This window comes from Astatotilapia calliptera, chromosome 4 (assembly GCF_900246225.1).
Source record: "Astatotilapia calliptera chromosome 4, fAstCal1.2, whole genome shotgun sequence".
Classification (NCBI taxonomy): domain Eukaryota; kingdom Metazoa; phylum Chordata; class Actinopteri; order Cichliformes; family Cichlidae; genus Astatotilapia; species Astatotilapia calliptera.
In genome coordinates this window covers 688,132-706,178 of record NC_039305.1, presented here as the reverse complement: position 1 = coordinate 706,178, position 18,047 = coordinate 688,132, and the positions used below count along the sequence as shown (strand labels likewise).

Sequence of the window (18,047 nt, the reverse complement as noted above, 5' to 3'; positions counted from 1 at the left end):
AGCAGGAAGTCTTCCCGCGGGCTGTGCTCGGTTTTCCTTCAGGAGCCGCTCTGTCTGGTTTCTGACGGCGTGACATGTCCCCGACATGTTATCTAATCACGCGGACATGCGTGTGTGTCTTACGTCACGTTGTACAGTATCGGTGTAGCAGTGCATGCTGGGAAGCAGCAGACAGCAACACGAAAGGAAACAGCGACTCCCGGTGGCAGCTTTACAAAATAAAAGCTTCAGCTGAAGAATTGAATGAACATTTTTTTCTGCTGGATTATAAATGAAAGAAGTTCATGAAATGTTTTCAAACATGGTTTTTTTAAGTTTACATTTAAAAACAGACCCAGCTCAAGCAGAAATGGGCTTTTAAAAACAGCCTTTCTATTAAAAACAAAAATGGTTTTACTCTGCAAACATGCTTTTATTGATTAAAATCCTCCAATAATTGGTTTATTTTTTCTCACAAATATTCCTTTAATTTGACATATTTACTGACAGTTTCATTATTCCCTAAATATTTTTTATACGTTTTTATTTTCAGTAGTTTTTCTTATTCTTTTATAACTGACTGCAAACAGAACTTTGTTAGAGTACATTTTATTAGTTTAAAAATGAAGTTTCTTCTGTGTGAAACTGATGCTTCTGTAAATTCTATAAACTTCTTTATTTATCAGAGACAAACTTCATGTTTCACACACCCAGTTTGTCCTGCAGGCAGAGGGTTTATTTTCATGTCATGTGATCACAGACAAAAACACTTCAGGGCAGGTAACACATGTGCAGGTGAGAGAGCGACCCCCGGTGGATGTGTGAGAGAAGACAGGAAACGGTACAGGAGGAAGACGTCGTTCAGAGGAGAGGACTGCTGTAGAGAAACACCAACCACTCGGTCAGACGCAGCTCACCGCTGGGAGGCTTAGACACACACACACACACACACACACACACACACACACACACACACACACACACACACACACACACACACACACACACACACTCGTGTGAGACGCTGCAGCTGGAGCAAGAACACACGAGGTGAAATCAAAACCACTGAGATGAATGTTTGAGGTGGTCTTTGGGAGGTGGAGGTGGTGTCACGCCCCACCTGTGCAGGGTAACCACGGCGTCTCAAGCATCCTTTACTTCCCCAGACTCCAAGCCTCGCGTACTAACACACCTGAAACGCGATAATTTCACCTAAAAGCAGACTGTGAAGCAGCTTCCTGTTACCTTCAGCCCAGATGTGTCCACATGTTGCCCGTCCCGCCGAACGGACAGCAGGCGCGCCCGCCCCACGCGCGGGTATCCCTCCTCCACCTCCAGATGACACACCAGCGATGCCGTCTTCAGGTAGACGAGGAGGCGCTGGGCGGGGTGCCAGTCAATGGCGAAGCTGAAAGACAGATGGTGATTAAACGCCGTGGGAAAGAGGCCCCGCCCACGTCAATTCAATAATTGGTCAGCGCTTCACCTGGACCGCAGGCTCTGGATCTCAGACAACAGCTCGGCCTGCCCAACATAACACCGCATCACCTCCAGCAGGGCGGCGCTCAGCTCTACCCGTCGGCCCGTCAGGCTGTCCTCCGCGAGGCCCGCCGTCCCCTCGCTCACCTGAGGATCAGACGCCTTCATCACGCTCTATTTGAAGTTGGGCTACACATACTCACGGATCGATTGATCTACAGTTTGTAAGACACGCCCCTCGCATCTGTGACATCCAATCAGTTTTAATGAGTATTGATTGTTGATTGACTAACAGTTCTTAGTGTCGGAGGAAACCTGACATCACGCACACCTGTGTCCTTACCTGCAGTCTGAAGCGGTCGTCATGACTCCAGGTGACTGACAGCCTCAGCGGCTCCAGTTCATTGGACAACAAGTCAGAAGAGGTGTGTGGCCTGAGCTCCACACACAGCTCTGATTGGTTGAAGGCGAGCAGGTTGATCTGCATGACGTCCTGCGTGGTGCTGACGTGCACCTGCAGCCTGCCAGGTGACAGGAAGTCAGGTTAGCGACCAATCACAAGGGCTTCAATAGAGTCACGTGACTTTGTGGCACTCACTCGTCTCTAAGTCGCTGCCACTCGATCAGGTGACCGAGCATCACCTCTGACTCCGCCCTCAACTGGGCCAGCTGAAGGTCACATGACTGCAAAGCATTCTGGGCGTTCAGCAGAGACGACTCCAGCTGCTCACTCTGCTGCCTCTGCAGGGAACAAGGAGACAAGGGCAGGAGGAGACAAGGAGAGGAGAGGATGAGGCGACAAAGAAAAGCAAGATTACCTGATGTTTCACCTCCTCGACTCTTAGTGACTGACGTTAACCTGTGTGTGTGTGTGCGTGTGTGTGCGTGTGCGTGTGTGTGCGTGTGCGTGTGGATACCATGTTTAGATGTCTTTCTGAGGACCAAAATTGGAATGTGACTGTACTTGTGGGGACCAGATGTCCGTCCCCACAAGATTGAAGACATTTTGAGGCTCAAAATATGGTTTTAGTGTCAGAGTTACAGTTAGTTACAGCATCATGTCAATGAGATGCCCCCACTAAGATATGAAATCAAGTGTGTGTGTGTGACCTTGCTATGCAGATGCTGAACCAGCTGTGTGAGTGTGTGTCGTCTGTCGTGGATCTGTTGGATTCTGTCCTGCAGAGATCTGAGCAGCGCCTCGGTCTCCTCCACCCCTGACCTGCTCTCCACCTTCAGGGCCTTCCACCTGCCCCGAGCCCCACCCTCTGACACACACACACACACACACACACACACACACACACACACACACACACACACACAGTAAGTCACTTTCTTTGTGTTCTTTCCAGGTGAGACAGCACCACAGTGTGTGTACCTGGTTGGGGGGGGCAGGACTGTGCCATCAGTTGCTGGGCAGACTCCAGTCCTTCCAGCAGTGACATCATGGAGTCGAGGACAAACAGCTGACGCCACAGAACCTTCTGCATGCGACGGCGGTCCTGAACACACGTGACAGGACGATTTCAGGGACTGTTTTGATCTGTCAGCTGATTGTAGTAAATACAACATAAAAGAGATGATGTCACACAGAAATTAGAGCCAACTTAAAATAAACAATAAAACAACATCATAGAAACATGAGGGTGACACACTGACGGGGCTCAGTGTTCATACCCACTCACAGGAGCACAGGTATACGAAACATATTCCATAAACAAACACTCACAGTGTGTGTGTTCTGTTAGCACTGTGGACTTTATCAAACACACCAAAACATCTGGATCCTGAGCATGAGGAAGAAGACTGACTGAAGCTCAGCTCACTGAACCACTGGCACGCTCCACACTGCTGCCTGTGGGTCATGTAACACGGCAGCCATTTTTAATGAGAACAGACAAAGCAAAGCCTTCCGCCAGCGTCTCTCCTTATTGACGTTTCTCAGCCTCGTAGCTGCACTTCATGTATTTGTGGTGATTTTCATCAGACCCCCGTCTGTTTCTGCTGTCAGCCTGGAGCTGCTGAACACCTCCTCTACTTTATTCTAACATTGCAAGGATGGCTGTAGCACGGTGACGTGTTACACACACACACACAGGAAACTGCTCAGTAACTGCGTGTGTGAGTATCAGCTGTCTCTGGTATGAACACTGATTGAAGTCCGCTCTGACAGGCTGGCCTCACTCAGGTGAGAAACTTGAAAACTTGCGACTGAGCCAACTCAGGGTCTGCTCTCCATTTCATTGTTTACGGTTTAACTATTCCCTCAGTGGGGGTCAGAGGTCAGGGTTTTGTGCGTTTTGCGAGGACTCTGATGTGTTGTGAGGTGTAGGCGGACTATTTTCTGCCACAGACCGTAAGGAAGAGCACCATCCGCGCCGCCTGGTCGCAGTCCGGCTCCGGTTCTCCGCGGGGCTCCAGCAGGGCCGGATCACAACGCCGAAGCACGCTGACAGCAAACAAACAAACGAACAAACGTCAATACTGAACCCTCGGTGACGCAGACCGTTAGCTTCAGCTGCTAACAGCTAATAAACTTCAGATTTTCAATGTTTTATTTCATCACGCGAGGCAGAAAACAGTCGCGTGACCCACGCTTCACGTGTGAAAAGGTTTCTGGAGTGGAAACAAACATTTATTGATGAGATTGATCACAATATATTAAATATTTTCAGACTTACGCTCGCACCGCCGCCATCTCTGTTTTCAAATATCCGCGCTCCCACCCGGGAGCTGATTGGCTCTCTGACAGTGACGCTACAGACAGTTAAGCCAATCATCGTGTTGAAGACAGCGACGCTCAGCGGTGAAATTTTTTTTTTTTTTCACTTTTATTGTCACATCACATGTGCAGGTACATTGGTACAGCACATGTGAGTGAAATTCTTGTGTGCGAGCTTCACAAGCAACAGAGTTGTGCAAAATACAAGAATGGCTACATCTGAAACTAATAAATATGTACAATATATAATAGTATATGCATTTCTGGATGTGTATACTAAATATTTTCTACGTGTGTGTGTGTGTGTGTGTGTGTGTGTGTGTGTGTGTGTGTACACATATTTTACAAGTTAAATAGAGTAAACAATAAATAAAATATATAAAAATATACAGAGTTGAATATGTGCAAAACAGTGGCATTACTGTACAGTATGGAGTGCATAATGTTGAAGTTCCAGTAGTGAAGCTGAGGTGTCTATGAAGTGTTCAGCAGTCTGATGGCCTGATGGAAGAAGCTGTCTCTCAGTCTGCTGGTACGGGACCGGATGCTGCAGAACCTCCTTCCTGATGGAAGCAGTCTGAACAGTTTATGGCTGGGGTGACTGGAGTCCTTGATGATCCTCCCCGCTTTCCTCAGGCACCGCTTCCTGTAGATGTCTTGGAGGGAGGGAAGCTCAAATTTGAAAAGCACCCATGAAATAAAAGGGTTTAAACGTTAACATTTTTTTTCAATTATTAAACTTTATTGAGAAACAGTATACAGAACATGTATACAACCAGAATGTCTGTGAAGGTTCTCAGTCATCCAGGTCATCGTAGTCAAAGGAGCTTGCAAAGAAAAGCGTCTGGACTTCTTTAAGTTGCTTGAAGACATTAATCGCCTCCGCCCCTTCCTCACACCTCACGCCACTGCCATTCTCATCCATAATCTTGTTATCTCTAGAATTGACTACTGCAACTCATTATTATTTGGCCTCACACAAAAATCTATCAACAAGCTCCAACGTGTCCAGAACTCTGCTGCCCGTATTATTACTAGGACTTCTTCTACCCACCACATCTCCCCAATCCTGAAGCAACTTCACTGGCTCCCGGTCAAATTTCGCATCCATTTTAAAATAATTCTGTATACATTCAAGGCTATTCATTCTCTCTCTCCACCGTACCTCTCTGACTTATTACAGATGAAGGTCCCATCCTGCTGCCTCAGATCTTCATCTTCTCTTTCTCTCTCTGTTCCCTCTGCTCGTCTGATCACAATGGGAGGGAGGGCCTTTAGCTGCTCTGCCCCTCGACTTTGGAATTCCCTACCCCCGGACCTCAGAAATATTAGCTCATTCTCTCTTTTTAAGTCCACCCTCAAAACTCATCTGTTTAAAATTGCCTATTCTTAAATTTCTGTATGTTTTAACTTTTATCTTCTATTTTTACCATTGTGTATATTTCCAGTTTTTATCTGTTGTACAGTGTCCTTGGGTGCTTTGAAAGGCGCTATTTAAATAAAATGTATTATTATTATTATTATTACCTCTCATCCGAGAAGCTTCTTCAGTTCTAAGGTCAAATGGTGGAGAGTCCCAGATATAAACCTAGTGGGAGTTTCCCCCCACAGAGGGACAAAAGGACCCCTGATGATCCTCTAATCGCCTGAGCCAAGGTGGGAAACTGGGTGTGGGTCCCAATCAGCCAGAGTTTCGGGTGTGTTCATTGTGAAACCTGGCCCCACCTTATCATGTGATTTCCTGAGGTCAGATGGCCCAGGATGTGAGTGGGCGTTAAGGCGTCTGGGAAGGATCTCAAAACTGGATTATAGATGGCAGAGAGTTGGTGTCGTAAGCCCCCACACACGGACCAGTACCTCCTCTTTAACTCCCATCACCCTCTGGAACACAAACTTGGAGTAATCAGGACCCTACACCACCGGGCAGAACATGTTCCCTCTAAGCCTGAAGGGAAAAAGAAGGAACACACACATGTAAAGGAAGCACTCAAAACGTGCGGCTATCCTAAATGGGCGTTCTTAAAGTCAGCAAAGAGGCACAGAAAAGAAGACCAGACACCAGCGAGGGAGGATAAGAAGGACAGACGCAACAACATTGTCATCCCCTATGTAGCCGGCGTATCAGAGAAACTCAGGAGAGTTTTCTCCAAGCATGACATCCCAGTGCATTTCAGACCCAGCAACACACTCAGACACAAACTGGTTCACCCGAAAGACAAAACGCCAAAACACAGACTTAACAATGTGGTGTATGCTGTACAGTGCAGCGAGGAATGCTCAGACCTCTACATTGGAGAGACCAAACAGCCACTTCACAAGCACATGGCACAACACAGAAGAGCCACCTCCACAGGACAAGACTCAGCAGTCCATCTGCATCTAAAGGTCAAAGGTCACTCTTTCGAGGATGCCAATGTTCACATTTTGGACAGAGAGGACAGATGGTTTGAAAGAGGAGTGAAAGAAGCATCTATGTCCACTGTGAGCGACCATCTTTGAACAGAGGCGGGGTTTACGACACCAACTCTCTGCCATCTATAATCCAGTTTTGAGATCCCTTCCCAGACGCCTTAACGCCCACTCACATCCTGGGCCATCTGACCTCAGGAATTCGCATGATAAGGTGGGGCCAGGTTTCATAATGAGCTCACCCGAAACTCTGGCTGATTGGGACCCACGCCCAGTTTCACACCTTGGCTCAGGTGATTAGAGGATCATCAGGGGTCCTTTTGTCCCTCTGTGGGGGGAAACTCCCACTAGGTTTATATCTGGGACTCTCCACCATTTGACCTTAGAACTGAAGAAGCTTCTCGGATGAGAGGTGAAACGTCTTCAAGTAACTTAAAGAAGTCCAGACGCTTTTCTCTGCAAGCTCCTTTGACTATACAACAAGAACAAAATGAACATATGCCAGGGGGTGTAATACAAAGAATTACATACATTCAAATAATTTGTAATTACTACAAATAGTAATAGTTTTCACAGCCTTTTTGTTAAGTGATCCACGAATCAATTTTATGTAACATAAAACATCATTATAGTAATGTTTAAAATTAGGCTTTTTGTTACTGTATTTGCATTTGTGAAAATAAAATTTAGCTACGATAACTAACAAGTTTATTATAAAGTAAACATCTTCTTTTTTTTGCCTTCGAAAGAAACAAAATACTAAACAATAAAAACGTATTTTTTCAGGTTTAACTAATCCTGACGCAGAGGGGGAGGAGCCACGTCAGGTCATTCAGGTAAAACATGGAGTCGAGTGAGAACAGAGTGTACAAACTGGTGTATTACATTTAAACTTTGACATTTTTACAAAGGGTCAAGAGTCTTTACCCGAAAGAATTTTAAAAAGACGTTTAAATGTGTTTTATGAATAGAGAAAATGATTGCTGTTTTTGAGATTCTTTAAAAATTTACTTGATATACATTTTATTTGATATTATAAACTCATAATATTCTGATTGAACGCTCGTGATCAAGACAACATTTGATTTCGAGAACTTCATGTTAAAAGAGATCAAAACGAATCTCTGCTTCTCCTTCTCCTCTAACCCTCTGCATGTCCTCCTTCACTACAAAATAAAATAACAATAATCTTATAAATGCGCTCATTTGTCTTTATTAAAGGGAAATGGGTTTAAACTTGTAATTGTGTAATAAGAATGGCAGAATGCCGTTATTTTAGTGAGCATGCGCAGGTGCAGCAGCAGGTCACGTGTTCTTGTAGAGAAAAATAAAGAAATCTCTGCAGAGCTGAGGCTAACGGCGGAGTTACGGTCCTCACGGCGGAGACTCCGAGAGTGAGAAAGCAGCCAGCGAACCGAGAGAAGCATGAGCTAGGCCACAGAGACGCGGTGACGCTCACAGGTACCGTTTATTCACCTCACCTGTCCGAATGTGCTCAAAGCTAACGCGCATGCTAGCGCTGAGCTAGCAGATTGGGCTCGCGATGGAGCTAACTCCGCATACTGATCAGCCTCTGCGGGGGGAGGATTGCACGGATAGATGTTGGTCACTGTGCACACAGCTGGAGGGGAGCGCGGTGAGGAGGATGAATCGTTAGCCCAGCATCCTAGAGAGACCCGGGCCGGTTAGTCCGGAGCCAACCCCCCCGCCCCCGGACCCGGGCTGGTGGGGTCCAGTGGAGGCAGAGAAGCTGTTCAATAGTTCAGGTTTGACCAACAGAAAACTGGTTTAAGCCACCAGGTGAATCCAGGTTGAAGCCTCAGGGTTCAGGCCTCCATCACAGGAGCAGCCGCTCATCTCTGACACATAGGCTGCGTTCACACTGCAGGCGAAAGCGCATCAAATCTGACGTTTCTGACCCTATGCGACCCATCTATCCGATCATGGTCTGACAGTGTGAACGGCGCAAATCTGATATTTTCAAATCCGATCTGGGTCACTTTCGTATGTGGTGCTGAATCCATCCAGTGAAACTGTTGGGAAGACAATGTTGGAGAAACGTGAACATTTTATTTGTTCTGTATAATCTGCAGACTGACAGAAATCTGCAGCTAGAAGCAGCGCTCCTCTAAAACAGCAGTAAGGATCATTATTAGGACAAATGTAAATAACAAGATAACTTTATAACTTAAAGCAAAACTGGGAAACGTAAAGTCAGAAACAGTCAAACACTGTTTGTTTGGTCTAAACGGAGCGCGTTGTGTGTGACGTCTTCTTGTGCGCATGCTGCTTTGAGCGTTCACACTAGAGCGCCTTTGCTGTCGCATTTTATTTGTAGTGTGAACGAGCAGACAAAGAAGAACAGCATTGTCAGGAAGGTATTGATCGGATTGTGTGTCTGTGTTTCAGGTGATCAGGTGTGTGTTGTATCAGCTGCAGGATGCCCATCCCTCCTCCACCTCCTCCTCCACCTGGGGGACCCCCGCCTCCCCCCACCTTCAGCCAGGTGAGCTTTCTCTCATTCATAACCTGTGAGCCTGAGAAGACTTGCAGCATGTCACAGTCTGGTTATTTAACTCCACCTCCATCTCTCAAAAGGCTAATACCAGCCCCCCGAAGCTGAGCAAGGAGGAGGCCAAAGGTCGTGGCGCGCTGCTGTCGGACATCTGCAAAGGCGCCAAGCTGAAGAAGGTGGCGGTGGTAAACGACCGCAGCGCCCCGCTGCTCGACAGTAAGACTCAGACACCAAAGAGCCAAACAACCCCCACTGAGCACCCATACATTCGCTTATACCAGTACCTACACCAGCAGCAGAGCCTGCCCAAACAGCAGGGGGCGCCGTCTGAGGAGCAGAAGAAGACAGTCGGAGATAAGAGCCCCACGCTGTCGCTGGAGAGTAAGAACGCCATCTTCTCTGGTACTGGAGTCAGCGTGCAGGAGGCCGAGCGCAGCCTGAAACAGCCGCCGTGTTTCCTGTCCACCGAGGGAGAGGGGCAGACGGGGCCAGACCCGCTGAGGTCAGCTGACCTGATGGTCAGCAGATCAGCTGAAGGTTTACCCCCCGACGGGGTCCTGGGGGTGCTAAGCTCAGCTACGGAGCGCTTCCTTTAGATCCCTGCGTCTAAAATCAGCTGATCGCTCATAACCATGTGACCAGCAGACGCAGTCAGATCAGAGCTGACCTAAACTTGCCTGCACAGCGGAGCACGCCTCACACTCATCCTGATGAATAACTAAACCTGTGGGGGGGCACGGGGTCCTGATACGGCCCCGGTCATGAGCTCACGCTTCAGCCTGTGATGTGTGTAAACATGGCGTGGGCCACGCGTGTGTGACTTGTTAGTGCTAGCGCTTTAGTTCAGACCCTGCGCATTAACACCACAGACTCCTGTTCTGGGATCTGTTTTCCAAAGTTGCCAAAATAAAGTTTAAACATGTTTCAGGACAAACGCTCAGCAGAGTTGAAAGAGGAAGTGAGCGCAGGCAGGTAACACGCAGGTAATTCATCGAACCTGCTTGTGTTTCTGCTGCTGGCCAGCAGGAGCAGCCGCACAGACGGCGTTTAAATGTGACCCGGGTCCTTCGGGCTTATATGCGGTCACCCCTGAAGATCCAGCCTGTGCAGGAAACCCCGTTCCTCCTGGAGCTGTCACACACTGGTCCACAAACACGCTCGTCGTCAGTGTGACGTCACAGCGAGGACGCAGGTGATTAATCTGGTATCAGTGTTGGGATTGGAGAGAGCGTCAGAGCTTCGACTCTTCTTCTGCGCACCCTCGGTGGCGGCGAGGTGTGAACAGCTTCAGCTGTACAGGCAGAGACGGCCGGCAGCAGCCTCTGACGCGCGCTCGGTCAGTTTGTAGAAGCAGGCTGAAACGGACTGCATGAGCTGAAAGACTGGAGGAGCGATCGCTCTGCTGCTGCTCCTCCGTCTGTAGACGGCTCGTCGTCTGTTTGACGGGCGGCTCTGAAAGTGGCCGTGACTCCTGCCCGTCATCGGGCTCACAGTTGACCTCCACACACACACGCCGTGTCCCCTCCGGCTCTGACTTCCTGTTTGTTTCTGTTCCACCTTTTCCTGTTTCTCCTCATCTGATCCGTTCTGTCTGTGTCGGCTTCACCCTGAACCTCCGTCATGTCTGTGCTCTAACTTCTCTTCCTTTCTCCGCCGAGTTCAGACTTCAGGTTAAAGTTGCACCACGGCGGTGGCGTGCGGGCTCGGTGGGCAGGTGACGGAGCGGCTGTTGAAACAGATGCTGCAGCTTCCTGCACAGCTGCTGATGACCTGATGATGCTTTCTGCTTTGCTGTGTGTGTTCCTGCTCTGTAAATGTCTGCCGTCCACGCCACCCACAGTTTCATCCCAAACCATCGACGCACTCGCGACCGCACGTACGCGACACGGCTGAGCGCTCACCTGTCAGTGGAGCTGATGTCCTGGCCTGATGCTGGTTTGCAGAACAGGAATGTTTCTAAAACTCTATAACGTGTCATTGAAAGCCGTGCTCGCCGTTTCCTGCGTAGACTCTGTCGGGCGACTGAAAGCCGCCCTATCACACACCGATCAGCAGGATCATTGTCGTTGTTATTTATGTAGCACATTTAACTCCAACAGCAACGTTGACCAAAGTGCTGAACAGAAATACCAAATAACTCTCAAAGTGTATTAAAAGGCAGTGAATACCATAGATTGACAGTCGGAGCCTGTCTGATGTGTGGGGGGAGATTATTCCACAGTTAAGGCACCACGACCACAAACGTTCGATCGCCTCCGTGAACCAGCCTCGAACTGGGTACGGCTAAAAGCAAAAGATCCTTTGATCTAAGAGATCCAGAGGGTGCAGAAGGCTGCAAGAGGTCCGATTAAACACCCAGGAGCCTGTCCGTTCAGGGCTTTAAGTCTACAGTACAATTTTAAAATCAATTCTGATGTGAACAGGGAGCCAGTGAAGACGGCGAGCATCGGGGAAAATGTTCACGTCTTTTAGTTTGTGTCAGAAGACGAGCTGCAGCAATCTGGACCGACTGCAGTCTTACAAGGCAGGTCCGACTAACTGCAACGTATGAGAAGTTACAACTGTCCAAAAGATAAAAATGATCCCACCTTGGATAAAAGCCTCAGTTTGTACAACTGAGCTAATCTGTATTTTAAAGGTGAAGTTATTGTCAAATATAACCGCCAAATTTTTAACGTGCGACTTAATAAAAGGCTGAAGACTGCAGGCGAGAGTTAAAGTGCTGCGATTGCTACGAAACGTTTAGGAAGTTAGAGGCCATCCAGACACTGAAGGCTTTTACTGGAGCAGAGCAGCTTCTCATCAGTCTGAGTGTCATCAGCGTATCAATCAAGTGTTATATTCGTTATGTGAAAGTTAGCTAGAGGCAGCATATAAATAGAGTAAATTGGGCCCAATATGGAACCCTGAGGAACACCACAAGTAAGGGGAACTGAAGAAGACGTGAAATAGCCAAAGCTCGCAGAGAAAGTCCTGAACCACTATGAGGGAAAACCCTTGGACAGAGCTTTAAAACCAGACTGAAACCTCTCCAGAACATTTTTATAACGACAGCTGTGTGCAAAGAAATTTTGTCTCGACTGTAAAGTAGAAACCCAGAACGTGTCCACAGCGGGTGGATGTTTCAGGAGTGAAACTGAGAGCGTGCAGCGGGATCAGTTAGCTTTTAGCTCGTACGCAGACACACCTTGTTAACCTGCAGCGGGACAAGTGGGCGGCAGACACCTCTGACCTTCCTCTACAGCATGAAGCCTGCCGAGGGCTGCACAGCTCGGTCATCCTGCTGCTTTCACTGCTGAAGGGTTGCTCTGCTTCCTGTACCCGTGTGCTCAGACCAGCTACAACTCGAGTTAGCATTTCCACTTCCTGTTTCCTCGCTTTGAAGTCAGTAGGCTTTCCTTTCAGTGTCTGAGAGGTTTACACTCAGGCCCCGCCCCTAACAATGCAAACTCTGACTCACTGCTGCCTCTACTGGATGCTAGAGGAACTGCAGGATTGGAGGTGAATTTATTTGTTCTAACATCGCCTCGTTAACCCACTGGCTTCATGAGCATGGAAAAGGGGCGGTGCTAACTTTAGAAGCAGAATGAGCCTTCAGGTAAAGGTGAAATAAAGACATTTTATCTCACGGGTGGGCGTGGCCACACTTCAGACCAACTTTACATCTACTTCCTGTAGCATGTTTTCAGTCATCATGACGTCTGGTCTGATGGTGGTGACGTGACTCCTTCCTCTTTCGCCCTACCTGACGGATACAATGTCTCCCGTTTGTTCCTGACTGATGCAGCCCTGATGATGTCACTGTGATGTAATAGGTTATAATCGATGTGTTTTCGACTGTTTGTTGTGCTGGCGATGATGTCATCGGAGCTGCGTGGGAGCGTAAAACACTTAAACTTAAAGTCTCACTTCATCTCACCTCATCTCACCTGTGGCAGTCTCCTGACCTCACCTGCATCCTACCTCGCGCACTAATCCATCCCATCGTCACGTTAGTGTCGTAGCTGTGGTGTCGGTGTAAAGCAGTGATGTCCCACCCTCAGGAGGCGGAGCCCTCACTCATCTGTCCGATGGTTGTGGTTCTCAGAGCCGAAAGGAGGTGGAGCAGCAGCTGCAGGAGCCAATGGAAGCGGAGCAGGCAGTCCATCTGGTTGTGCTGCACCAATCGGAGGCCTGTTCACAGGCGGAGTTCCCAAACTGAGGCCAGTCGGAGGTGAGAGGTCATTTGCTACTTTGTCACTTTGTATTTTTTCAATTTCAGATTGGTTTTTATTTGTTTTCATATTTTTTTTGTTTGTTTTTATAAAAAATCTTGTCAAATTTTAATGATATTTTTATTTAATTTACAAATAAAAATAAACGGGTGTTAATAAAGTTTTAGATGTTTGTAAAGTTACCTTTCCATATTTTCCATAGATGGCGCCGTCGGTCGCTCTCCCTCCACTCGGGCTGCTGCGCCCCGCCCTCCCAGCCATCGCCATGATGATGCAGAGAGCCCCTCCCCTCAGGCATCATCACCCATGGAGACATCTCGCATGCCGCGTCCTTCCCTCCCCAACCTGTCTTCATCCCCTTCTCCCTCTTCCCCCTCCTCTACAGCCTCATCCCCCTCCACCGGCATGAAACACTCTTCCTCTGCCCCTCCTCCACCCCCTCCCTTATGTCGCAGAGGTAACGCCCCCTCCCCTCCCACCTCCGCTTACAACAGAGAGAAGCCCCTTCCCCCCACCCCCAACAACACCCCTCCACTGCCCTCCAAACCCCCACCATCTCCTAGCAACAGCAGGCGCCCTCCTACCTCGGGAGGAAACCCCGTGTCCTCTTCCTCTCTGGCCCCGCCCCCTCCACCATACCGCATCACTAACGGCCCAGGTGGAGAGGCAGCACCCGAGCTGCCACAGCGCCACAACTCACTCAGCAACAAGAGGCCCGCCCCCTCACCAGGGGGCCACACCCCTTCCAGAGGCCCTGCCCCTCCACCTCCTCCAGCGTCACCTACACCCTCCCAGCAGGGTGCCAACAGGCCACCGCCCCCTGTTAGAGAGCCGCCAGGTAGAGGAGCAGGTGAGAGGTGATGTCCTTAAGTTACACAGGCAGTAAGATATAGTGCTCCGGGTGCATTATGGGAAATTTAAGAGCAAATGTTCATTTTATTTTCATGAACGCTTTAACAAATATAACACATTTTAATAAAAAAAATTATTTAAAATAATAATGTTTTGCGTTCTGTAGACATTCCTGCAGTTTAACTCATTGGTGTTATCTGGCCTATAATTAGCTAAGACAGGTCTAGTTTTATTTTTTTATTTCTCCAGGCTAAATGATGATCCTCTAAATTTGTGACACGCCATTTCCTCTCCAGATTACGAGTCATCTGCTTTAGGCTACGTGTTTGAGAATTATACCACGGAGTCAGGTACTTCTGATTTGAGGCCTTAGTTTTCAAGGAGCTACAGTATCCAGAGTCGTACGTAGTGAGGAGGTGAAATTATTAACAAGATAATCGACCTCTGTTGGGGTAGCGTTCAGATAGCTGCTCTGCTGTGTTGGTACAGGGCATTGAAGATGATAACAGTGGGTGGATTATATTCTTAAACTTAGTTACAGCGCTTTCAGAAAGACATCTACTGTGATAAAGTCTACTCTCCACCGCTGTGTAATCGATTATTGTAAATGTAAATGTTATCAGGAAATGATCAGCCAGGAGAGGGTTTTCAGGAAACACTGTTAAATGTTCCGTTTCTATGCCATATGTTAAAACAAGATCTAGAGTGTGATTAAAGTGGTGGGTGGGTTCTTTTACATTTTGAGAGAAGCCAATTGAGTCTAATAACAGATTAAATGCCATGTTGAGGCTGTCATTTTTAGCATCTACATGGATGTTAAAATCACCCACAATAATTATTTTATCTGAGCTCAGAACTAAACCAGATAAAAAGTCTGAGAAATCAGACAGAAACTCTGTGTAAGGCCCAGGTGGACGATAGATGATAACAAGTAAGACTGGTTTCTGAGTTTCACAGCTGGGGTGGACGAGGCTGAGCATCAGGCTTTCAAATGAATTAAAAGTCTGTCTGGGTCTTTGGTTGATTAATAGGCTGGTGTGAGAAATTGCTGCCACACCTCCCCCTCGGCCTGTGCTTCGAGGTTTCTGATAGTTAGAATGACTCGGGGGTGTTGATTCATTTAAACTAACATAATCATCCTGCTGCAACCAGGTTTCTGTAAGGCAGAGTAAATCGATTTGTTGATCGATTATTAAGTCATGTACTACACCGTTCAGCTGCTTTACTTAGTAAAAGTGTGCTTGCTCGCTCCGGCTGTGAGCTCCTCGCTGACGTGTAATTACAACAGTGAGTGTGTGATGAAGTGGGTGTGTCTGCTCTTCAGTCATGGAGCAGGTAGACCAGCTGCTGTGATCTGAGCACACGAGCTGTGGACACTCAGGGTTTAAATTAGATGCAGAGACGGGTTTAAGGTGGAAATACTGGAATAAAAGAAGAGATTCTGAGGTTTTCACCCTCAGGGGAGTTCAAATCATGTTCAACTCTGGACGTCATGTGATGGAATTTATTTAATCGTACTTGTTCTGAAAATATTCAGATTTTTTACCTTTGGTTTCGTTTTTTCTTTTAAAAATTATTATGAAATTGTTGTAACTTCATAAAAATTTAACAAATTATTTTTGATTGTTAGACAATTTTCAGAAGTACAGTCACCTGTGTCGATCACCTGTGTCGATCTCTCCTCAGCTCCTCCGGTTCCGGTCCAGACGTCCTTGAGGGCTGGTGGCAGAGAAGCCCCGCCTCCCCCTCCTTACAGGACACATGGTAGCCCCTCCCTCTCTTCCGATCCCCCGACCCGAGGAAAACCTCCTCCCCCGCCCACCCGCACCCCAGCCGCTCCTCCCCCGCCTCCCCCTCCTCTCCGAAACGGGCACTCCTCCTCCGTCCCTCGCTCGTTTGCGGGTGAGTCCGTCTCCAGCAGGCGGTCGATGAAGCTGCTGCTGATTTCCTCTGATGATCTGATTAGAGCTGAATTCGTCTCCCCGCTGCTGTGTCCTCCTCCTGTCTCTCCCCTCTTCTCCTTTTATTTGTAAAGCCGTGTAAACGCACACGCAGCTGTTTGTATCACTCTGAGCTGTTTCCGTGTCCTGACTCTGTGTCGTCCTCCTGCAGATGATTTTGAGTCCAAGTACTCGTTCCATCCTCTGGACGACTTCCCTCCTCCGGACGAGTACAGACACTTCACCAAGATCTACCCGAGCAAGGCCAACAGAGGTACGACCTCGTGCACGTCTTTGTTTTCATTCGTCCGTTTATTCACGAAAATAACACAGAACAGAAAGTGACGTTAGAACGACAAGTTCTGCTGAAACAGAAAGAGGTTCAGTGGATCCGTCACGTTTTATTATTTATTTATTATTATTACAAACAGACACAGGGGGAGCTCAGAAGTTTAACAAACATTTTTGTTTGTTTCAGTGATGCGAGGAGCTCCTCCCCTTCCTCCGGTCGGGAGGTGAACCAGGAAGATCACACCCTGGACCACACACACACACACACACACACACACACACACACACACACACACACAGAGACAGACACACACACACACACACACACACACACACACACACAGAGACAGACACACACACACACACACACACACACAGAGAGACACACACACACACACACAGAGACACACACACAGAGACACAGAGACACACACACACACACAGAGACACACACACACACACACAGAGACACAGAGACACACGGACACACGCGGACGGACAAACACGCAGACACACACACGCAGAGACGCAGACACACACAGACACACACACCTTACATCCATCATCCTGTCTGAAGTCTGCGGCGTTCCGGCTTCGTCATCCTCGCCTTCTCCATCGCTGCCTCATCTATGCTCACAGCTGATTGGCTGAGAGAGGTCTGACAGACTGACGAGTCTCAGAGAGATGGCGGGAGGAAGCACTGAGGAGCCTGATTTAAAGGGCCAGTATGTCCGTGCACGAGTCCTCCGAGATAAATGTGAAGCTTGGGAGGCGCTGAGCCTCCTCTCTGCACCGTTTTCATGTTTTTAGTTTTGCACCGGCACTTTTTGTTTTCACAGACGTCTGCACGGACGCAGGACACAAGAACAAAGTCACTCAGTGAATGAGCTGAAAGGAGCCGCTCGGCGTTTTAGGAAACCTTCTACAAGGAGCTGATTGACAGGAGACTCGTCGTGTCCCTGAGACCATGACGAAACGTTGAGTCGCTCCTTTAACGAGGCTTCAACTCATGTTTCCTGTAGGAAGCTGGATCGGGACCTGAACGGAACTCACTTCCTGTGTGAGGAGACACGATGGCAGCGTAACTGCTTCGTCATCATCACCTGCCGTGGTGATGTCATTGACCTCTTACTGAGACTGGAGCTGGTCTGTGAGCAGGCGGGTCTTTAAGTGCCAAGTGGGAGTAACTCATCTGGGATCAGCTGACTCCTGCTGCAGGTCATCAGCAGCTTATACCATGTTGTGGACTGTGTGGGGGGGTGATGGAACAAACCATCACAGACAGACTGGAAGTCTCCCACCTGTAGCGAGGACTTCCTTCCTTTTTTCTTCCCTCTAACTACAGACTAAACCTGGTGCATGTTGTCTTTATCTGAGCTGTGTGTGCGTGAGAGAGCACATTTCTTTTTTTAACATGCAGTGTTAAATAATTACCCATGATGCAGAGTGCGCAGGTGTGAGCAGCAGGTCGACACTCGCTCTGATTTCAGGAGCTGAATCTTGAGTTTTGTTTGAGGTTCAAATCAGGAAGCTGACGATGTAAAATAATCTGAGAGCGACGAAGTCGAGAAGTCGCGATGAAGATTCACACAAGTAAAAATGATACTAATGAAAGTTGTTGGAATAATTTGTCAGTAGAAATG

At 48.1% G+C, this 18,047-nt stretch overlaps 2 protein-coding genes across 6 annotated transcripts; one reads left to right on the top strand and one right to left on the bottom strand.

The window, feature by feature from the left end:
• Positions 1-631: 631 nt before the first annotated feature.
• On the bottom strand, positions 632-4,203 carry LOC113019963 (uncharacterized). Of its 3 annotated transcripts, XM_026163626.1 has the most exons (9): positions 4,143-4,203; positions 3,817-3,910; positions 2,840-2,963; positions 2,569-2,726; positions 2,057-2,199; positions 1,802-1,979; positions 1,466-1,605; positions 1,225-1,387; positions 632-906 (listed from the first exon to the last, which is right to left on the bottom strand). In XM_026163626.1, the coding sequence occupies exons 1-9, from the start codon at positions 4,157-4,159 to the stop codon at positions 841-843; spliced, it is 1,083 nt and encodes a 360-aa protein (XP_026019411.1). In that variant the 5' UTR covers positions 4,160-4,203; the 3' UTR covers positions 632-840. The 3 variants fall into 3 exon arrangements, with proteins under 3 accessions (XP_026019411.1, XP_026019414.1, XP_026019412.1); XM_026163629.1 differs by lacking the exons at positions 3,817-3,910; positions 4,143-4,203 and adding an exon at positions 3,191-3,797 and having other exon boundaries at positions 2,840-3,011; XM_026163627.1 differs by lacking the exons at positions 3,817-3,910; positions 4,143-4,203 and adding an exon at positions 3,191-3,797.
• Positions 4,204-7,895: 3,692 nt separating this feature from the next.
• Positions 7,896-16,705, top strand: wipf2b (WAS/WASL interacting protein family, member 2b). 3 transcript variants are annotated; one of them, XM_026163834.1, is made up of 8 exons: positions 7,896-8,053; positions 9,002-9,098; positions 9,191-9,323; positions 13,195-13,320; positions 13,524-14,171; positions 15,860-16,075; positions 16,286-16,387; positions 16,592-16,705. In XM_026163834.1, the coding sequence occupies exons 2-8, from the start codon at positions 9,033-9,035 to the stop codon at positions 16,630-16,632; spliced, it is 1,332 nt and encodes a 443-aa protein (XP_026019619.1). In that variant the 5' UTR covers positions 7,896-8,053; positions 9,002-9,032; the 3' UTR covers positions 16,633-16,705. The 3 variants fall into 3 exon arrangements, with proteins under 3 accessions (XP_026019619.1, XP_026019618.1, XP_026019617.1); XM_026163833.1 differs by having other exon boundaries at positions 9,191-9,488; positions 15,860-15,937; XM_026163832.1 differs by having other exon boundaries at positions 9,191-9,488.
• Positions 16,706-18,047: the final 1,342 nt, after the last annotated feature.

Bases quoted from the DNA above. Each gene is read 5' to 3' on its own strand.
- LOC113019963 (XM_026163626.1), bottom strand. The intron at 1,388-1,465 runs GTGAAGCGCTGA...TCTGTCTTTCAG, and splicing joins ATCCAGAGCCTGCGGTCCAG to CTTCGCCATTGACTGGCACC. The intron at 907-1,224 runs GTAACAGGAAGC...TGTGTGTCTAAG, and splicing joins TGGACACATCTGGGCTGAAG to CCTCCCAGCGGTGAGCTGCG.
- wipf2b (XM_026163832.1), top strand. From the start codon at position 9,033: ATGCCCATCCCTCCTCCACCTCCTCCTCCACCTGGGGGACCCCCGCCT. The intron at 9,489-13,194 runs GTAAGAACGCCA...TGTGGTTCTCAG, and splicing joins CCCCACGCTGTCGCTGGAGA to AGCCGAAAGGAGGTGGAGCA. The intron at 16,076-16,285 runs GTGAGTCCGTCT...GTCCTCCTGCAG, and splicing joins CGTCCCTCGCTCGTTTGCGG to ATGATTTTGAGTCCAAGTAC.